The sequence below is a fragment of the Osmerus eperlanus genome, chromosome 22, assembly GCF_963692335.1.
Source record: "Osmerus eperlanus chromosome 22, fOsmEpe2.1, whole genome shotgun sequence".
In the NCBI taxonomy this organism is placed as follows: domain Eukaryota; kingdom Metazoa; phylum Chordata; class Actinopteri; order Osmeriformes; family Osmeridae; genus Osmerus; species Osmerus eperlanus.
The window spans coordinates 5,858,928-5,880,363 of NC_085039.1; the positions used below are offsets into that span (position 1 = coordinate 5,858,928).

The 21,436-nt window shown below is 38.9% G+C and overlaps 1 protein-coding gene across 3 annotated transcripts; it reads right to left on the minus strand.

Moving 5' to 3' along the window:
* Window positions 1-398: 398 nt before the first annotated feature.
* Window positions 399-21,210, minus strand: klc4 (kinesin light chain 4). Of its 3 annotated transcripts, XM_062448502.1 has the most exons (17): window positions 21,109-21,126; window positions 20,858-20,974; window positions 15,730-16,000; window positions 15,189-15,419; window positions 14,319-14,397; window positions 13,889-14,117; window positions 13,614-13,701; window positions 9,405-9,506; window positions 8,979-9,152; window positions 8,538-8,637; window positions 6,575-6,624; window positions 6,351-6,412; window positions 5,796-5,904; window positions 5,489-5,605; window positions 1,277-1,401; window positions 847-907; window positions 399-709 (listed from the first exon to the last, which is right to left on the minus strand). In XM_062448502.1, exons 3-17 carry the CDS (start codon window positions 15,976-15,978, stop codon window positions 632-634), a joined length of 1,854 nt encoding a protein of 617 aa, XP_062304486.1. In that variant the 5' UTR covers window positions 15,979-16,000; window positions 20,858-20,974; window positions 21,109-21,126; the 3' UTR covers window positions 399-631. The 3 variants fall into 3 exon arrangements, with proteins under 3 accessions (XP_062304486.1, XP_062304485.1, XP_062304487.1); XM_062448501.1 differs by having other exon boundaries at window positions 20,858-21,210; XM_062448503.1 differs by lacking the exons at window positions 399-709; window positions 847-907; window positions 1,277-1,401 and adding an exon at window positions 1,957-4,394 and having other exon boundaries at window positions 20,858-21,202.
* Between the last annotated feature and the right edge of the window lie 226 nt (window positions 21,211-21,436).

Sequence of the window (21,436 nt, forward strand, 5' to 3'; positions counted from 1 at the left end):
TTCCAGACTTCAGGCTGTCATTGACTGCAAAGGATTTGCAACCAATATTAAAAGTGACAATTAGATTTATGATTATGTTAGTTTGTCCAATTATTTTTGGTCCCTTAAAAAGGGGGGGGCCACATATAAAATGTGTTGTAATTCCTACACCGTTCACCTGATTTGGATGTAAATACCCTGAAATTAAAGCTGAAAGTCTGCACTTAAAGCACATCTTGATTGTTTCATTTCAAATCCATTGTGGTGGTATACAGAGCCAAAATGATGAAAATTGTGTCAATGTCCAAATATTTATGGACCTAACTGTATATATGTCTATGATATAAACGGATTTATTAACTTTTGAGAACGTCTTCTTGACCAATAGGAACAGCGTATTGGTCCAATTGTTACACTAGTATATAAGAAACACATTTATAAATTATGTCTCTTTATGACAAGACACACATAATTCCATTCTTCAGTCTATCTTTTTGCAGTTTTCCATCAAGCAGCCATAGGAATGAAGCTTACCAATAGAGGCTTAAATGAATAACATGAACACACATAACAACATAGTCAGTTTAAAATGGTAGAAACAGACGTTTATGCATCAGTCATAGCAACATGCTGCTACAGCAAACTGTATGTGTTAGTCTCCAGTGTAGAGACCAACCGTGCTCGCACTCAGGGGCCTACTCCGTCTCAGCCTCTGGCTACTTTCTGGAGTCTGTAATGGATGATAGGAAGAGAGTGAGAGAAATAGAGAGAGCAGACAGACATACAGAGAAAGATCAAGATAGCAAGAGATTGGACTCCAACGTAGTTCTTCAAAGAAGGCAATCTTATTTAACATCAGCACCCTACCTGAAGTGGGTCCTCGTCACCGCCCTTGTTCAAGTAGTTCAGGGAGGCAGCTCGTTTCATACTGAAGGTATTTACAAAAAAAAATGAATACCATTGTGATTTGCTGTGCATAGTTTACAGTGCAATTTATTAATACTACTACCAACAACACATTAAAAGTAAATCTGAATATTACAACAATTATTTATTCAAGTAAAAGTATTTTGGCAAAGATTACTGTTAACTTCAAAGGATCATAACTTCAATTGATAATTTGCCAGTCTATTCTACAATTTGAAAAAAGGAAGGCAAATATTTGTAGTCCCACACGTTTTTCAAATCAATAAATGGAAAAATATGATAGTTTATTAATTTATGACTTATCCTCATTCAGACTAACTTTATTACTTTTCTTTTCATCAGAAATAATGTAGGTGTATGTGTTACTCACCGCGGGTCCCTAGGGTCTGGGGGTACGTTTCCTTGAAGTTTCTTTACCAGCATCTCACTGCTTCTCCGTAGGATGGCTTTTAAATTCCCCAAGGAACCAGCCCTTCTCATGGTCCCACTGCCATCCTGATAGAAGACCATGTACGTCAAATTAGCTTCATGCAGATTTTAAACTGCAAATGTTGACAAGTAAATCCTTGCAAACCCTTAGCAGAGAAAGTACTTCAAAATAAACAATTTACTCAAATGGCTCCTCAACAGTAGGCAATTGAATCAAATCAGTGGATGGCCTTGCCCAGTGAGATAAGAACGGCAGCATTGGTAAACCCATGTTCAGCAGGTCAGACAAGGGTGTTTAGATTATCCACAATTATCCACCAGGAGAACCTAGTCAGATGAACGACAAGGAATTCCTAACAAAAAGTAATGCTGTCAACTCTCTAATCCGCCTTTTGCTCTCCTGTATCAAATGTCACCTGGATCGAACATAATATAAAAGCATGAATGTACAATACTCGCTTGAACCCACTGCTCTTATATCCACGTAACATTTGATATATTTAAGCGCTAATCTGACCAGGAAAATCATCAATGCCATTGTTTTTGAGTAGGAGTCCAAAGAGAGCCTTCCAGAGGGTGGCTTCTTCCACTCAAACATCAAGCTAAAATAACCAAGTCCTCTTCAGAAAATGAAAGAGTCTTTATTCCAGTTGATGTCAAACAGGAGAGACACATTTCATCACAATGCAAAAAGCAGGGTTGTAACGCAGTGCAGATAGTAAAGTACCACTGATGCAAGAGGAAGAATTAAGACCGTAAACGGAGTAGTATAGACGGAATAACAATGCGCCACAACTTTACTAGATAGGTCTATTTGCTCAAATGCCAGTGTCTCTTCCAGAAGTAGCTAATTCCACCATTCCTTTTTGTATGTCAAAGGTTCCTTGGAATTGAATCTTAATTTAGTGTCATAACTAGGGAGCTACTCATTAATCCTGCATGTAGTGTACCTATTCTAATTCTATATGTGTTACATATGTTTCAGTGTAATGCTCTGTAATTACATGAATAGTTCCCAAAGTAGTTATACTGTATCTATATAGTACCTAAGGATAGTTCTAGGCAGAATTGTTGAAATGGCTGGCTATAGAGGCTAACAACTTACACAACAGACTATATTACATCCTTTTTGTAATTTTTTAAGGATTGAAATGTGAAATACATCAAGGAAACAAACAGTTTACAATTACATTATGGTACATCAATGAGCACATCATTATTTGCAAAATGTACATTCAGTTCACATAACACTTTAAACGATGCCATACAATTTATACGGTTAGATCCACAAGACAATTTATATGGTTAGACAAATCCCTTTAATTAAGCCTACTTTAAACTGCCATAAATTTGGGAACACAATTAAATGTTAAAGCATTAATATAGTCTACTGAAATTAGTCTGCAGTGTATGAGCTATTTTCTGTTCAAGATAACTAGGGTGTTGGCTGACAGACTAGTTAACCAGACATAACTCATGACTTTTATTGAGATGTCATATGTGAAACAAGCTAGTATCTCTGCTGGAATAACAAGATGAAATGACAGCATAAAGTGGGCCAACTCTGAGCAGTGGAAGTAACAGGTGTGTGTGTGTGTGCACGCAACACATAAACAAAGCTATCCAAATCTCACTGGGTTCAATACGAAATCACATCACATTTCCGTGTTTGTGAGTCTTGTGATACATAAAAAACAACTTATGTTGCCTAGAGCAAAGATGGCTGAACTAAAGCCTGTTGGTACTACAATTTATACCACAAATCAAAGTCAAAATTATATTCAGGCACTGATTCCAACATAGTCCATGTTCCTTTTGTTGTGTAACAATAAAGAAAGTGATAGCTCGCAGGGACATTGCAAATATACAAAATGAGTACTACCCTGTATATTAAAGACAATAAAAAAAGATATATAAAACAGGCGATAAATAGGAATTGAAACCTAAACTACAGACTAAACTTTGGACCTACTATAACAGGCAATTCATGTGTAAAAATAATAGATGGGACCACTAAAATTGTGTCATCATATATATTTCGTCTGCTTCTCGTGCTATCAGACATGTATAACAGTTTGACTAACTTGCAGATTTTTATATCAAAATCTGTGTATGTCAAAACTGACTGGTCAGCTACAGTAATAGAATAATGACCATGCCTCATTCTTAAAGCTATGCTGGTAAACACAGCTGTTTTGCTAACTGTAGACTATGAATCAAAGATAAGAAGCAATTGAAAAAACAAAAAATGTAGGTACATAATCCATGGTTAAAAGCCTGGACAATAAACGGACTGTGCAAAAACAAAGGCTTAAATTAAAACGTGGTTCTAGAGCAGCAGACATCATTATAACCATGGTGACCTGGTGTGGACCCTTTGTTGTACTGACGGACTGACCTTCAGATATGTGTGAGTCAGTGTGCTTCTGGAAACATCCGGAGCATTTGCAATGGAATCATAATGAATACAATATGCAAATAAGTCAGGAAAGGCAGGGCAGAGAGAGTTTGCACACATGAAAACAAATACAATTCTTTGATTCTTCTTCTCAATTCAACCATTGTTCTTAAGTGACACAGTCCAAAAGCTAATTGTGTTATTTTCACTAAACCTGTGTGTTGGGTTTGTACTACAACATTAGACATCAAAGTAAAGTTAGGGACACAGGAAGCGATATCGGCTGACAGAAAACCGGTAAAGGTGCAGAAAAGGAGAGGATGACAAGAGAAATGAGAGTGGAGAAAAAGCTGGAAGAGAAAGGGCTTAGTGGCAAAAATGGGGAGTAAAGAGAAAAGCACATGACGACAAAGAGTAGAGAAGAAGCAATAGAGGAGGAGGAAGCAGAAAGGATACACATATTTAGTCTTTTCTTTTTCAGACAATCTTTTTTTAGACAGAATTTCAAGTGGGAAGAAGGCGCCCTCTACCAGACGGAAAGGTGTTTCACACTGAATCACACCAGAAGCATCCATTTTGATTTAGTCGTCGTGATTTGATTTTGTGGAGAAAGTGAGAACAAGTTGTGAGGAAGGTCATCCCTCATCCCGTTGATTTAAGCCTATTGGAAATAGAAAAGGGGGAGATAGGAAAAATACAGGGAGAGAAAAAACAGAAATATACAGTGATCAAGAGAGAAAGACAGGAAGAGAAAGACAAAAGGTTAAACACCCACCTAAAAGCCTTGAGAGTTAAGAGCTATAAAACAGGATCCAAACACTTTAACTGATTGGATGTTTACAGAACTAATGTATACAGTTGGTATGTATAAATTATTGTTGGAATGGTAAAACAAACTGTCAATGACAGTAAATTCATTGAGTCAGTGTCTCAAATCTGTGTTGGTGTCTTAGTCTCTAGAATCGTTATGGACAAATCAATGTGGAAACTGATTGGTCAGGCAGGACATTTAATTATGTCACTGCTTGCTGTCACATTGCTTGTAAAAGGGCTACACAAATTAAGTTATATATGATTTAAAATGTTTTTCCAATCAAAATTAACTAAACACTGGGGTGGTACATGGAAAAGTACACACTCAAAAACAATCCCATCATGTCTCACATAGACAAAGTGTTATAAAAACACACACAATATACTAATGGATCAGTAAACTATGGCATCAGTACAACTCAATGACTAATGCACACCATAGCAGCCCCTTCACACAGTTCTAAGAACTAGCTACTGACACTTAGTTACAGCCTACTTGGCATACTGCGGGCAACACAGTAGAATAATAGAATAAGGCTTTGTCTTGATCAAGCATAAAATGCCTTGCGGTGTTCCTTTATTATTAAATGGTGTCTCACTATCACAACACCAACATAAGAATATCCTAAAAACTATAATGATAATACGTGATGAAGAAAACTTTTGACAAATGTAGTTTTTTATAGTTGACTGTCCTTAAATGCAACAGTTTTTTACTTTGTATATTTTGTTTGTGCCCACCAATGTGAACTTAACAGTGCATTTGATACTTGATCTAAACAACAATGGGAATGTATCTCATTCTGTAACTAAGGAATGTATCACATGTATCCTATGAATAGATCAGGCAATTCTTTGATGTATCCTTTTCCCAAAGGGAAGTTATAGAACATGACATTACTGTACATACTTGTTAAAAGGGAAAAATATGACTGTACTCACCCCATTCCAGTCCACACTGCCGTCCTCCCCCGTATCAGAGGCACACTCGTACTTGACACTGCTCAGACTCTCCCTGCTCCTCCTCCTGTCGCCATCCCTCATAGGCTCCATTGCTCCCTAAAAACCAACATGCATACACACACGATCTTTATTCATACAGAAAAGTAGCTTGTGAATATGTCCCTGTACCCTAAAAGCAAGAATGCACACACAAGTGGAGTGCTTAATGGCAAACTCTGGATTCAAGGTTATAGGACACACAATTAAATCATGGTACTGTTGTATCAAACATCTAGCTGTAGCTGACCTGTTTTCGGGACCTCAAGGCACATTCCTCCAGGGTCTCTGCAGCTTCCGTCTTGCCTTGCCGGCGGTATAGAGCTCCAAGGTTACGCAGTGTGGTATTCACTGTAGGGCTGGGACAGACATACACATGCGATGAAGGGAGTCCTCTTTCACGACTAGTCTTGAACCATCGCTATACAACAAGCCCGTACATAACATAGCCCTGAACCCTGGATTGGCTTCGGACACATTGTTCAGAAAATAGAATGACCGTATATCACAGGAGCTAAAGATGAATCAGAACTGGTGTAAGCTCTTACAAAGTTTCATATGTGGTATGCTTTTAATATGCTTACATGTTTGAGTTTATACTTTGCAAATTTCAATAACTTTTGTGGGGTTCAGATAGTGAAAAGGTGTTTTGTATTGATGCAAGTAAGTCTAGCTATACTTCAGAGTAAACTCTAAACAACATTTACAATAGCATAATATCCATTTCAGGGAAAATTAAAACAATTGCTTCTCATTTAGTTCTCAAACTACTAGATAATATCCAGCATCACACAGATCTTCTCACCTGTTCACCTTGCATGCTTTGTACCAGCCACCATATTCTCCATAGGGAGTGCCATCTTTGCCCTGGGTGAAAGGGTTGGAAAAAACATCAAATTTAAAGAGGCAGGGGAGCTTAAAAGAAAAAAATCTAAATATTGTCATATAAACTGTCAAAACTTACATTTTACCTGGAGGGTATTGACATAAAACTTAACACATATGAACATGCACACACAAACAACTTACTTTGCTTTCCTCCCTCTCCTCGGCATGCATCCAGATAGGCTTGTTCTCAGCTGCAGACAGAGGAAGACAGAAAGAGGTATGCTACAGGCTGAAAAACATCAAAATATTTTTTTTATTCAAGTACAAAAATACTCATAAGAAAAAGTATTCAAAACAGAAGACCCCTAGAAGGAAATCACATTTACATTTAAATGTGTGTAAAACAAAGATTATCTTAAAATGGAATTAACTGGAAGTTATATTGATTCAACTTTTTTTTTAAGACCACCACCACTATTATTTTGTCGTCCAATTGGTAAAAAATACAACAGGGAGACAAAGCACAGATTTAGCCTCAGCAACACATTTATTGGAAAAAAATGGAGGTGGAAATGCATGGAGATTGGAAAAAATAAAAGAAGACTTCCAAGGCACATGTAAAAAGACAAACAAATGTTTTTTACGAGTTAAAAAAAGTTATATATAAGAACAATATAGGAGAAAAAAAACAAAATCAAGGCAAAGATGCTGTCATTAATAGTAAAGCACGAGAAAAGTGTTCACAAACAGTACATAAAAAAATGTGATTACAGGACACATTAAATAGAGGAAAAGAATTATGATCAAATTAAGACGAACAAACAAGAAAGAATAAAAGTAACATGGCTTGGCATAATATCTGTGTAACACTGCCCATATCATGACTTGATGATATGACAGCTTATGGAAACATTTAGTATGACAATTGACACAGCTTTATTGTCTATAATAGGAAAAGAGTATCATGTCAGATGTAATTGGCAAACATTAGTAATAATAGTAATATTAATAATAGGCTCTCAAGCAATCTCACCTTTGTGACAGTGTTCAGTAGATATTGTTATGGTAAGCGTTACCACAGGGAGCTTTTTTAAATAGACAAATTTGATGACGATTGAAGAGGACACAAGTAAACCTACCAATTATTGCCACAAAATAGCATATATGCCCACAAAAATAAAAATAAACATTCGAAAAAGTAAAAAACAAGACAGCAAAAATAGATTGTGGATTAAAGTGTATAGACAATGAGGAAGACAAGAAATTACTTGTTTCGACCGAGACTAGTGTCTTTTCACATTCTTTACTGCCACAAGTTAAAAGCAGTTCATAAAATGAGTACCTCCAAAGAAAGTGTTACAGCAAAGGTGCATTTTGTCCTTTTTAACTGTATATTGTATAAAATATTTTCCAACCTTTCACTCACCTTCTTGTACCACACTTACAACAGACATACATATGTACACTGAGGCCCTTGAAGCCTGTGGCACTAAGGTAATTACAACTTAAAGATGGGAGGGTTTAACCATTCACATCAAAATAACTGTTTGCATATACTCACAAAATAGAAAACCAGTTAAGTTCCTACTACATTCAATAGAGGGTCACATTGTGATAAGGAACAATTGGGATTACTGATCCTGGATGATTCAACTTCATACGACCTGCCTCAAACCCTTAGACTGCATAGAATATTGAGCATAAATCATGCCTGCAGTAAATTGTGATTAGTTGATCATGAGATGTTTTCAATGTCGCTAACCATGAACCATTTATCGAAATCCTGCATATACATAAGTTTGGACCTTACACATAGCCCTAGGTAAATCGCCTCAACTAGCCAGTGAGTTAGGCTCACTAACAAACAACAACCCTATTGTTGTACAGTGCACTCTAGAATCATGCAGTGTAAGTAAGTGCAGTGGCCTGTTGGTGCACGTAAATACAGTTTCATATTAGATTATACCCATTCGGTTTTAATATGAATGGAATTGACATTTAGTCATTGAGAACTATCAGCCCATTCTAGAAGGTATCTCCAGTAATACGAGGTGAAGGACATTGGATAGAGATTGGTCGGTATGAGTGTGTGTGTTGGGTGAGGCAAAGGCTTATCCCCATGTATTTGTTGTGGCTCTTTCTAGTTTGGGACTCGTTTGCTCACCATCCACAGATCCAAACTCCTTCTCGTGAGCACGGGTGAGGATTTCTTTGTACAGGATCTCTGCCTCCTTGTATTTCCCCTGCTTTAGGTAACATGAAGCCTGGAGACACAAATGGAAAGTTTGGTGGCCACCCACTGTTTCAACACACAATAAATAAATCATGTGACCAGGTATTTTCCTATCGAGACTAAACGGCAACGATCCGTAACATGACTTTAAAACAGGACTGTTTTAGTCAGTAATGGGTAAAATACAGTTGAAAATATTTGAAAAGACAGCAAACAACTCTTAGACGGTGCAGAAATATTTATAATAATGCTTTTTAACATTTCGAGCAAGACCTCAGGCTTCCTGCCTTAATAAAAATGATTGCAGTTCAAATAACGTAAACCTTTAAGTGTGTGGCACCATCATGGAATCGTATTAATCAGGGCCCTTACCAGATTGTTCTTGGTCTTGGCAACATTGGGGTCATCGGGTCCTAGCCTTCGCTCGTAGATCTCCAGGGCGCGACAATAGTAGTACTCCACCTCCTCGTACTTGCCCTGGTTCTGGCACAGCAGGGCCAGGTTGTTAAGCTGCTTGGCCACATCTGGGTGATCCTTACCAAGTACCTTAACACGACAGGGAGTACAATACATTATTTGCTTTACAAAAACGCACCTGCTTAAATTGTAATCTGTGTTCATATTTAGTGTAGAATCATATATTTTCCCATTTATGTATTTCTTTCCCTGATACTGTATGTCAGCAAAATATTAGTTTGAATGTGTCACTGGTTTCAAACACTAAAGTTAATATTCACACAATTTGTAGGACAAGCTTATCTTTTACTCTGTTCATATTTTTACCTGTGGATAACCTACCTTCTCTCTGATCTCCAGAGCTCTCTTACAAAGGGGTTCAGCTTCCTTGTACTTCCCCCTCTTCCCATACAAAACAGCCAGATTGTTCAATGTGGCCGCAACCTGGGGGACAGGTCAGAGTAAACGTTTTGGGCTGTTTGGAAAAACAGTTATAAAAAAATAATAATGTGTAACCAGAGAGGGTACAATTTCTAGTGAAATTGTGGTGTGTTTGTGTCGGTTGCAGATCAGGTCAGTTTCTTTCTGACATTTTACAACTGATATTTCTGTATATTTGAAATAAGTATGCATACTTATTATTTATGAAGATGGCATAGATTAAAAAGTATACATTTGTTGCTGCTCATTAAAACTTCAAAATACTAAGAGTGAAGAGTAGAATGAAACAGGGTTCTGTTGTCATTTCCCTTAGTGCAAGAGGGAATGGTGATAGATAGTTATGTTGCAGCCTCACATACTTGAAAAAGCTGCATCAAAACAAATAAATTTGGCAATCCTGTGTAAAACTGGTCCTAACCTATTTCTAACAATGTTGTCACTGGCAGTATCTACCTAAGCTAGTATAGCTAATATAACAAGTTTAATAGGAGTGATAATTATGTGTCAGTAACAACGTCCCTGAAGACTAGGTGTGATGTGACCGGCTATCCACGCTGTAAGTAGGGAAAACCGCCTTGCACTTATCCGCTTTAATTGTTTGGATATTGAATGGCATTGATTACTCTACAGGACTTATGATCATCATTGGATACCACTCTCGTGGTTAATTACTTGAAGAATAATCAGTTCCACCTCAAATACTAGCTCAACAGTGCAAATACAGGGAAAACAAAGCTGACTAAGATGCATACCTGACCCCGGGACCGGTAAGTAAGTTTTACAGCTAAGCTTACTACTAGACTACCGATGTGTAGGAATCATAGGAGCTAACCAGTTGAAGGGCGTACAAAAATACAGGGTGTACTAGCCTAGAAACATCACACCTAGCTACATGTTATCACCCCGGCCTTTGCCTGTGGTGTTTCTGCTAGCTATCGGCCAGAAGTTAACAAGCTAATAATGTTCTACTATAGATAATCGTGCATGGGTTTGTAACGTTGTGACGTTAGTGACGTTTGTGACTGTAGCTAGTGTAGCAGAGCCAACAGACAAACCATGTACCATCACACCTTTCCCCTACCCCCGACAAGGAAAAAGGGGTTTTCCCCTTTGTCCTTATCTCCCGAGCAGGAGCTTCAAAGCTTCTGGCCCAGCATGGGGTCGGCCAAGGTAGACCAAAATGGCCTTACAGTATGGAGACAAAGGATTTTAAGGAAGAACTAACTTTTCTGGATTTACAAACATATTCTCAAGGACTACATTTTACATTTTAGTCATTTAGCAGACGCTCTTATCCAAAGCGACTTACAGTAAGTACAGGGACATTCCCCCGAGGCAAGTAGGGTGAAGTGCCTTGCCCAAGTACACAACGTCAGTTGGCATGACCTGGAATCGAACTGGCAACCTTCGGATTACTAGCCCGATTCCCTCACCGCTCAGCCACCTGACTCCCCGTGGCTACATGGCTACATGTAGCCACGGGGCTTTCAAACACTACATGGCTCATGGACACTATAACACATCAACTACTTTCATTGAAATAATGTATGCTTTCCCTTTAATGCTGTGTTGATATAATTTGATGTTTTAATGTAACTTCCTTTCCTGTTATGATAAATCAGTCAATCTTGATATCAAAATGATTTTAATCTACAAACTAAACCATTTATTAATATTGTATTGTTATATTTTGAAATATAAGCAATACATGGACAGTTGAAATAACGGAACTCAAAAGCCACAGCCACTTCACACCTAGGCAGATCTCAGGACGACGCCCAGGTGGGGAGAAACTGACCAATGAAAGAGGTCACCTTCACGGGGACCCCCCCCCCCCCCCCTTGTTCTTTGGAGTATAAAACCCCCAAACGTACAAGCAAACCTTGATTTTCCGCAAGGATTCACCGGAAGTGTTCGCGACACATCTGACCTATCCTTCTCAATCAGCAACTCACTGGACCGCTAGGAACTTGAACGAAAGATTCCTTTGCTCTAACTGTTTGACAACAACGAACGGAACTTTGACTCTTCTTCTTCAAACTGACAACAGTAACTGCGATATTGCTACATTTCTTACTTGTGAACATTGGCATATTGTGATTTAATTTGTTACGTTTGATTTTAGTTTGCAAATGATTTAACCTAACTTTCTTTAGGATTAGTTAAGATACACTCCCATTGTTCTCCAGAAGCCTATCTCTCCCTTCCCCCTCCCCACGTGCTCTCAACCTACCATCTTGCACTAACCCTCATCATAGTTTAGGACCTACTGTATACAGTTCAACTCAACTCTCAACTAACCTATAAGTTCTCTGGTATTTGTTCATTATAATTACATTTCCTTAAATAAATCATAGTTTATAATACTCGCGTTATCCCTCACGTTATCTGATCTGCTCTACTTTCATAGAATTCACTACTTAAGATTAGACTGATTATTACGAAGGCTATTATTCAATAAGGTTTCCTCTGTCCCTTTAACAAATAAGAGGTGGTGCCCCTAAGAACTACATACTTAATTATAAATTAAGTATTGCTAATCTTAAACGAGCAAACCCTGCAACACTAGCTAGTTAGCTTCACCGTTAGCTTCGATTTTCTTTCTAAAACCTAAACCGTCAAATGGAATGTTCGCGCGGATATAAGCAATGCAATCGGGACCAAGACGAACATTTTGACACTGACATTGTCTATGTAGTGCAAAAATTGAGGGTCGAGTTAGGGTGGGAAAATAATAAAGAATATGTATGAGAGAGAATATAGGCTGTGCCTTGCCAGGGTTTTTCCTGCATAGAGAAAAGTTTGGCGCACGCCAAAGCCGTTTTCCCGAGCGCCAATGACAAATCCTGTGCGCCAAAGGCAAAAAAAAGTCAGCGATGAAAAAAAAAAGCTGTGTTCATCACGCGTGCAATGCATGTCAGCGAATATGTTCTCAATAGTATGTTTCAAGTAGGCTACAGCTGAACCCTCGTTCCGTTTTTATCAATAGTAATCGAGTTGATAAGCGTGTATTCTTGTCTGATCAATACGCAACTTTGAGGTGCGCGAATGGACAGAGCGGAGTAAACTGTCGTTCCGCTGCGAGGGCCAGCCCGACGTGCACGAATACACCTGTACAAATTAAATTTCCACTCAAAATGCTGACAAAAGTTTTATTTACGATTTCCAATGCAGCCTCCATTGGTATTCTTAATCTGGAATGATAATATATAGTGCAGTGTTTCCTCTATGGCTACATTTCTGCCGCCACGGTATCAGAAATCAGGCTGTACAAAATTTTTGGCAGTCTATCAGCAGTGATTGTAAGAGTGCATGTCAGAGAATTGCACGGACACGCGCTTCACACCGCAGTTGAGATTGCGTGTGTGCGTTCTTGAGAACTAAGTCGTATAACTTATGTTTTCAGTTCATTTAAGCCTATAGTCTAAACTATAAGTCTATAGTTCTTGCCAATTTAAATCAAGTTAACTGGTGATTTTCGTAGTTTTTATTCTTCCACTGCTAGCTAAATTGTCTGTTGATTCGATAGCTGCCCTTGCTCAGGTTTGTATTTTAGGTGCATTATTATGCTGAAGTAGTTTTAATTAATAAAAAGTGGGTTTATTGTTATTATTTGCTACGAATTCTTAGCCTATCAAGATCAAATGAAGCAGGCAGTGTACATGCTTCAGAGTGGCCTACCTTAATCGATAGGCTCGGCTACTGACCATTTACAATGTAATGAGTGTAAGGTGTCTTTAAGTAGCCTAACTTTATTGCTTTAGGGGAAATAGGACGAAAATATGTGCAATTATTACATTAGCTATTAGAATATTACAGGGGGGGAGATGCAAAACACCTGGGAATAAATACATTGATTAGAAAAAGAAAAAAAAGAATATATATTTTGTTTTTTGGAGCACCGAAGACCCATTTTGACCCAGGAAAAACCCTGCTTGCCAAATGAAATAAAAAGAAGAAAGAAGAAGAAACACCCGGTGACTAACTAGACTTGAAAGAACTTCAGAAATCATCGCCAACTCAGAGTGCCATCTTAACCCATCTCACAAATCATCCAGTGGATACTATAACTATAAGATGTCGCTGTTGCAGTCGAGTGCCATGCCTTACCGCAGGATGGTCTTTGCCCAGGGTTTTTTCACGGATGGACAGAGCATCATTGAGCAGGTGAGCGGCCTCCTTATATTTGTTCTGGTCTCTGAAAAAGAAAAAAACAAACTTGTGATTCTATTTCAGCTCAAACAACCCAAGACACAAGTAACATATTGTGACCTGTTAAAAATGGTTAGTAAAATGTATGCCAATCCAATATGAGCTTTCATGATGTGCAGATGTTATGTACATCACAAAACCGCATTCTACCCATTCTGCCCCCACACACCAACCTGTAGACGAGGGCAAGGATGTTGAGCATGGTGGCCACATCCGGGTGGTCATGTCCAGAGGTCTTCTCCAAATCCTCCAGGGCCTGTTTGCAGAGGGGCACGGCCACCTCATACCTCCCCTGGGAGGCATACTGGATCACCAGGTTGTGGAGGGTCCTCAGGCGGGCTGGGATCTCATAGCCCCCCTGCTGGGCTGCGGCAACTGCAGCACTATTATGCTGGTGCTGCACTGTGGGACAGGGAACATCCACTTGTTTTATGAAACTGCTGGAGAGTTCAGACTCGTGAAAGGACATTTGGCAATCGAGCAGTTTTGCAGATAAGGGAAACTTATTCCTAAATTGATGGTGGGGCAATTTGCATGGAAATATTCCAGAGAGTGATATAATGATATAGATATAGAAAGGTGGATGTGGTGCAGTCTACTTACTGCCTTGGCTGTTGTCCTCCTCGTCATTGGGGAAGAGGTCATCCAGTGTGTCTTTAGGAGGCTCTCCATCTTTTTCCTCCTGTAACAAGTAAAATAACATCCAAACAAATATAGCGGTTCATTTTTTGTGGTTCCAAACAAGATCTTTTATAGATGAGATTGATTATCAATGATATCCTCTGTCATACTGTAATCATACAAACTTTATTACAACTAAGGACACTGTGTTCTGTAAGCATGCTGTTGTAGTCAGCTAATTATTGTTAATTATTACTTGCACTCTTTTAATGAATTAATAAATCAATGAACTGTTAGGAATTAAGAACAAATTGGTTGACCTCGAAAATATGACGAGAGCTTGTTAAAAGTGATCAAATCAATTTCCAAGTAATAATCAAATCAAATAATTCAGATAAAGAGGGGAGGGTTAGGTAGCATAGGCTTGTCAAAATAGCCTGGGAACCCAACGAATCTGTCAGCTCATGTTTTATTTGCTCTGGCAGATGGGTGTAGCCACCCTACCATTAAAACAGATTTCCCTCCTTCCCTTCTGGCTGGGCCACTCATAACCCTTTGTCTTATACAGCTCAGGTGTAATACAATAACTGTACAGAGGAGCGGTGTTAAGGACTTTTTGTAAACAACCAAGATTACATTTCATTGCTCTGATGCTTATATCCATCCATTTCTATGTAACTGTGTCGAAAGGCATTTTGCTCTGCACTCATTGATAATGCCCTTTGGAAATGGCAAGATTAACTGAGAGGTTCCATTTGTAAATTGGGTCAAGCAACGGCAGGCTATTGTCTATGGTCAACAGCTACCCGCCGCCCCCTGGCATCAGCTGGATCAGGTGCTAGGACAACTCACAGTGGGGGACACGTCTTCGTCGTACTTCTTCATCTGGTTCATGAACTCCAGGTGTTTCTTCTCCTCCTCCAGCTGGGCCACACTCTGCTCGCTCTTCTGCAGCTTCTGCTGGGTGCCAGCCAGCTCGTCCCGCAGCCACTGGTTTTCCTGGCACAGGCGCCGCACCTGGGCGCGGAGCTTCTGCTTCTCAGACTCCACTGCGTTCAGGTGGGCTGATAGTGCCATCATCACCTGGACAGTGAGACAGTGACAGGAGAAGATGACTAGGCTAATATTTTATTTTTCTTTAACCAACAAGACCTATTGTTGGTCTAAGAATTGCAGAAATTAATGGTTAATTGCTACTTGTAAAATGCATTTTAAACTTGCTCAATAAATCATCAACATTCATTCAAACGGGCTCCATTTAACTTAGGTTACCGAGTCAGAAAAGTATTCTAGCAGGACATATTTCATGTGGATTAATTACACTTCTAACCATACACAATTCTACTCGGGTTACAGTTAGCCCAGTCTCGGATTAATACATCTACAGTGTTACCTGTGCTTCGCCAAGGCCAAGCTCAATCATCTCCACCGACTTTCGTAGCAGGCTGGACTTCTCATGCACCAGGTTGGCCTCTTCATCCTTCTTCAGGCAACGGATGGTCTCCAGCAGGCTGTGAAGGATGGAGTTGTGCTCGCTTTTCAGGGCCTCCAGGCCCTGGATCACCAGCTTGGTGCTGGAGATGATCTCCTCCTGGGAGAGCTTCTCCAGACGCTCCTCTCTGGGGTACACCATGGTGGACATGTCCCTGGCCTACACCCCTAGACTGTGGAGGATGGGGGGAGAGAAGGACAGGCGAAGGTTTCAGTAACAAGGGTAAAAAAACAGACATAAAACAAAGACAGATTCTTTACTCATCAGTTGATCAATTGAAGAAGTTCAGAATTTGACCATGGTTTTCACATGCCCATGGATGTATAAAACTAAACGATTTAGCATAGAAAAGTTCTAACACATACAATAACAGTTCAATGAACAACTCAAATACACAAAAGTTCCGTTTTTTTTTACACAATAGAAAGATCACAGACAAATAGTTCCAGCGTAAACCTGACAAAATGCTCTTATTGTCTTACCAGTCCAACATATTAAAGTCTCTAGCACCAACAACACAAAATAAGCAATTAAATAAAACATTAAGCTTCCCCAATACCTTCACCTTCAGGTCATTAAATGGACGTACGTATAAACGTTAGGTAAAATAAAGTTCTTAAACCTAAAATACAAAAAAGTCCTTAACATACTGTAGTGGTAGTTCAATCTAGACCCCACACGTGAACTGTCCATTCTTCAAACAGTTGACAAAGCTAGACGAGAACAAATCAAAACACTCCAAGTGCTCTCTCCTCCTTCACAAGACAATCACATGATTATGCTCGCACTAGGGGTATAGCAAGCAGAAAATGAGTTCAGCTTCAAGCACTTAGCCGAAAGTTAGGCCCTAAGATAATGATAAGTCCTCTGGTTATTGTTGTTGATTATTTAGGCTAGGCTAACTGCAGGAAAAATACCCCCATGGATATTCTCATAAAAGAGAGGAGAAGCCCTTCATGTTGAATATCTGTAATTAGGTTGAGTGCCCTCTACTTTATAAGAGTAGGGAACTACAAAAATTGCATTTGAAAGCCAATGAAATACAAAAATAACTACTTGTGCACTCGGCCCAAGTAGCCTTTTATTTCACCTGAATAAACACATACACTTAATGTAAACTACACAGGCACTACACCAACAGATGGACATACTGTACAAAGACAATACACAAAGGTTCTGGCTGGCACAGAATGGTACAGAAGTGAATGACATTCCTTTCCTCAAAACAAGCTTTTTCAGCAAGCTTTGAAATGGGTTGACAAATAGCCTAGGTTTAATCCTTGCCCTTTAAATAAACATAAAAGTCATAACAAATGAAAGGAATGAAAATGGAGGCCTAGTTTGCACACAAATTGTCAGACTACTGTACATAAGAATTATAAATCTTACGAAAGAAACTGATGACTTCGGGGGACGATGATGGACTGTGCTAGAACATCAGTTAGCTGACGTTTTTGGAAAGTTAACATGTAAAAGATATGGAACCTCGGCAAGGTTTAGTAGGATATTCTTAGGATACTCCACAATTGTTTAACACATGCCTCTAATGTGAAACATGACCATAAGTCTATTTCTCAAAATGATATTTCGCTGTCCCTCAAAATCATCTCTAAAGACCAAAAAGGCATAAACTGAAGCTTGGAGAAAAATAGTTTTTACCAAAGGACTTCCTATGTCTAGCTTATGGCCTATGCCTTCAGCACATGGTTCCTTACTAGTAGACTTTCTTCAGGGTAGAATCTTAATTTAAACTTCATCTGAATATCATGATTTAATTGTGTGGACCCTGAACCCCCAGGTTGACCGATAAAGACAAATTAGCAGAATCTTGGCTATGCCTTTGCCTAACATGATGATGACCTTGGTAGATCCTTTGGAGGAGAAAGCAAATGTTGTAATGTTGTAAAACAAAACAAAAATGCTTAGCTAAGCACTGATATTTGCATGAGAGCAATGGCAAGCTGAAAGCAATACATTCTGTTCCTCAACCAGTCTGTCTACATCCTATTCCCTTCAGTTCAATCACTAGATGGAATTACAGGCTCCAAAAGAGCCATCTTTTATCTGATGACAGCTACTAGAGTGTTTTATAGGCCATATTTTCAGACTCTAGCCTGACTTTGTGGAGGATGGAAGGATTGCTGAAGATGAATGTGATTTAGGAAAGGCAGCAAATGAGACACTGGTGAAAGCAGTGGGAGAGGTGAAATATAGGCTTGGTGGCTGAAAAATGGGTTTCCATTGGTCGTTTAAAAAAAGAAAAAAGGATAGCATGGACTAAACCAGAACAATGATGAACTGCTTCAAACATTTTGATTGGGACACATGTTCACACTGATTTACCAAATAGCATGCTAAATCATAAATCAATCAATGCCAAAATATTGTTTGATAAGTTAAGTTGTCTTCAGTCTACTGAAGTTGAAGGCAGTGGCCAAGCTAGCTAGCAAGTAAGAAACTAGATACTGTATTGCCTATGCTACTTATTTAGTAATTGCTAGTTGAACCTTAGCATGGACATGGAATACATTAACCTTGTAATCCAAACTCAACAGAATATTTGTTCTCTGTAGGCTAAATGCTTTAGTGTGTGGGCTACTGGGCCTCATTGTCTTCAGTCGTGTGAAATGCTAAGCACTGTCTGTAAATGTGGTGTAGGAAATGACAGTTCACTAAAACATGTAACAAGCTTTGAAATAGCTTATTAATGTGTATTTTTCAGCTAACTGAATAGACTATTCACTGTTATAGTAGATGCTATATAATAATAAAAATATGTTACGCTACATATTACTTTTAGCCTCTTTGCACGCCTACAGAAACCAAGGGTTTAAAACAGCTGTTCTGGTATAATGTATTTTGGTATAATTGCTTTCCCGAAAGACAATTCCAACAAACTTGACACTGGTGAGTCATAGGGGTGAGTCAGTGTGCAGTTCATCCAAATGCCACAATGTGCCTCATGTAAAAAAAACAAGGGAGGCCGACTGGCATAAGGGAGAGTTCTGCTAGAGATAATTGGCTTTCTTCTGGCTTTACTGGCGGCCTTGGTAATGAAATGTCTGGCTTGTTGGCACTCACAAATGATGCGTCTGGCATTACAAATAGATATGATGGTTCCATGTACCTTATCTAACTTGTTCATTATTTTCATTTCCATCTGCATGATGATGTGTTGCTGTGATGCTAATTCAGGTTGTAAAAGGTAATGTAAAACACTACACCACTTGAGACAAACATCCACTTAAATGTGCAGCAAAGAGCATGGATTATTAGGTTATTGTCAGCTTGTTTAGACATTTAAACAGACTAGTGTACAGGCCTAGGCCACATCAAACCTGTAACAGAATACAGGTCTAACAGGCTAAATTATTCTTAAATGTTTGTTTCATTGCTGTATAAAAATAGCTATTCTACTGTTGTCGTCCTCTTCCATTTTACTGGCAGGCTGCAATATCACATAATTCAATTCCAATTGAATCATGGACTAAGACCAAATGTCACATAAAACCTTAAGACATCATCTGTTAGGCTCACACAGAAGTAAAATGTCACTGTAGCACTATGTAGGCCATTTTGTTTTAAACCTTACAAATGATATACTGCTATATTAGTAATTCATATTTTGCCTTGTGCATCAACACTCTTGCTGTAATAAAGACAAGACCTCCACGTCAATGCAGTATAGCAATATTGATTAACAGGAAGGCTTCATTCAATAAGGAAGCACAATAATCCCACAGATTTGGCTTGTGTTCTGTTTGTTTCAAAATGCAACATTAAGCATTTCAAGTAGGGCACTTATGGTAAAGAAAAGTGTTAGAGAATGAATTATGTATTCCTTGGTCCATTTATATTTCCCTTCCTGTAGTTCCCAGGGACGGTTCTGAGTGCTCACTTTTAAGGACATGCTAATCCTTCAACTGGAGACAAATGCTTTTTTGTATCATTAGTACTATTACTAGTTTATAGACAATTTTTTAATCAACCATTCTATAAAATGCTTTAGGAATAACAGCTAGCAAGATAAGTAGGAAAAAGTGTGCTGCTTATCAAAGAATCACATATCATGGATGTCTGTTCACGCTGCATCACTTGACACCATGCCATCTAATGAGGCCATTTGGTCCATTTAATCCGAAGTAGTCTGATTTGTCCAATTATGTGACATGGTCCATCACTGGGTTACTAGCAAGCAGTCATGTGTCAGCACTGCCGGCTCAATGTTGTTTTCCAAAAGAACAGTTTACTTTGGGAGTGACTTGTTAGAGCAAGTCATCGCTGTCTGCCAATATGTCACTCTAGCCCCTAAACAAAAGTCATTCAGACATGCAAACTTTCAAGGTTATAGAGATGTAATAGCCTCATTATATCACGGCACTGATGTAAAAACATCAAGAAATTAGATAATTAACAGTTCTACAAACGCCTACCTATTTTTTTCAGTCACCACCATCACTGGCTACACTATTTGTAAGTGCGTGTGTGCATTTTGTTCCATTCCTACCTTAGCACTTGGTAAAAATGTAACGACGTGACCAGGTTAATCTCTTAATTTAGTCCGTCCTAGTTAAATATTATGGGATGTCTTGGGTCCATAGGTCACTACGTGGGCATTTCGAGATTCCATTGACATTTTCTTTGTTGAACTAGGGCAATGTAAAACTAGCATCCCCAGGTCCTTTACTAGAATGGGCCTTCTGAATGTACTACAGTAGCTTGCTAGCTATAGTATGTCATCAAAAAACACTTTGTATCCAAAACCGCCATCTCGACACACACTTATTGTTCATATTTCGTTATCTGTTATGGAGGCAATGTGGAGCATAACAACACATCGGCACATCAGCAAGCGTAGCAAATGTAGACTAGCTATATTGCAAACGTTATGGATAACTATGGCTATGCTAATAAGCTAGCGAGCAAAACAATCCAGCAATTGCACTCAACTTGAACGAAGAGAATATTTACTACACCGTAGCCAAATAAATTTATGATGTTAAACGATTAATGATGTTGAGTTACATACCCAAACAAATCGTCCCTCTGCAGATAAATACTGTAACTTTGAGCCTCGACGTACAGTAGGCTCTGCACTCACAGCTGTTTACAGCTGATCCAGCAAACCGTGGCAAGCCCAGCAATACTAAAAAAAATAAGATACAGCGTCAACGGGTGGGAGTATTTCCATGACTCATTCAGAGCCTCGCTTTGTCATCGTGTGCGACGGATTAAAAAATAAATTGACTGTACATAAATGTCATGTCAGAATGACTTTACCAGTTAGAATATTGTTTAAAAAGGTTGGTCAACGACAGCGATCTCTTTAAATGCAAAATGTCCTCCGTGGTTGATAACAAGCTATGTAATCCCACAATTCCCAGCGATCATTTACGATGACGTCTTCGGGCGTGGCTGTACACTTCATCGGGTGTCTTGAGATGTCTATCTGTATCCCTTTCTAAAGACTATGGACAGCAAGCTACTCGGTAAAATATGTAAAGCCTCATTGAGCCATTCATGTATTCGCTGCCCTTTAATTAAGATGCATTTCGTTACAATTTAGTTCAGCTAAACTACGGGTCGGGTGTCAAATACATCTTGATTT

Coding starts and splice junctions, on each gene's coding strand:
- klc4 (XM_062448501.1), bottom strand. CDS start 15,978: ATGTCCACCATGGTGTACCCCAGAGAGGAGCGTCTGGAGAAGCTCTCC. Junction 14,118..14,318: donor GGAGGACAACAGCCAAGGCA/GTAAGTAGACTG, acceptor CCTGTCCCACAG/TGCAGCACCAGCATAATAGT. Junction 710..846: donor GTGACGAGGACCCACTTCAG/GTAGGGTGCTGA, acceptor CATCCATTACAG/ACTCCAGAAAGTAGCCAGAG.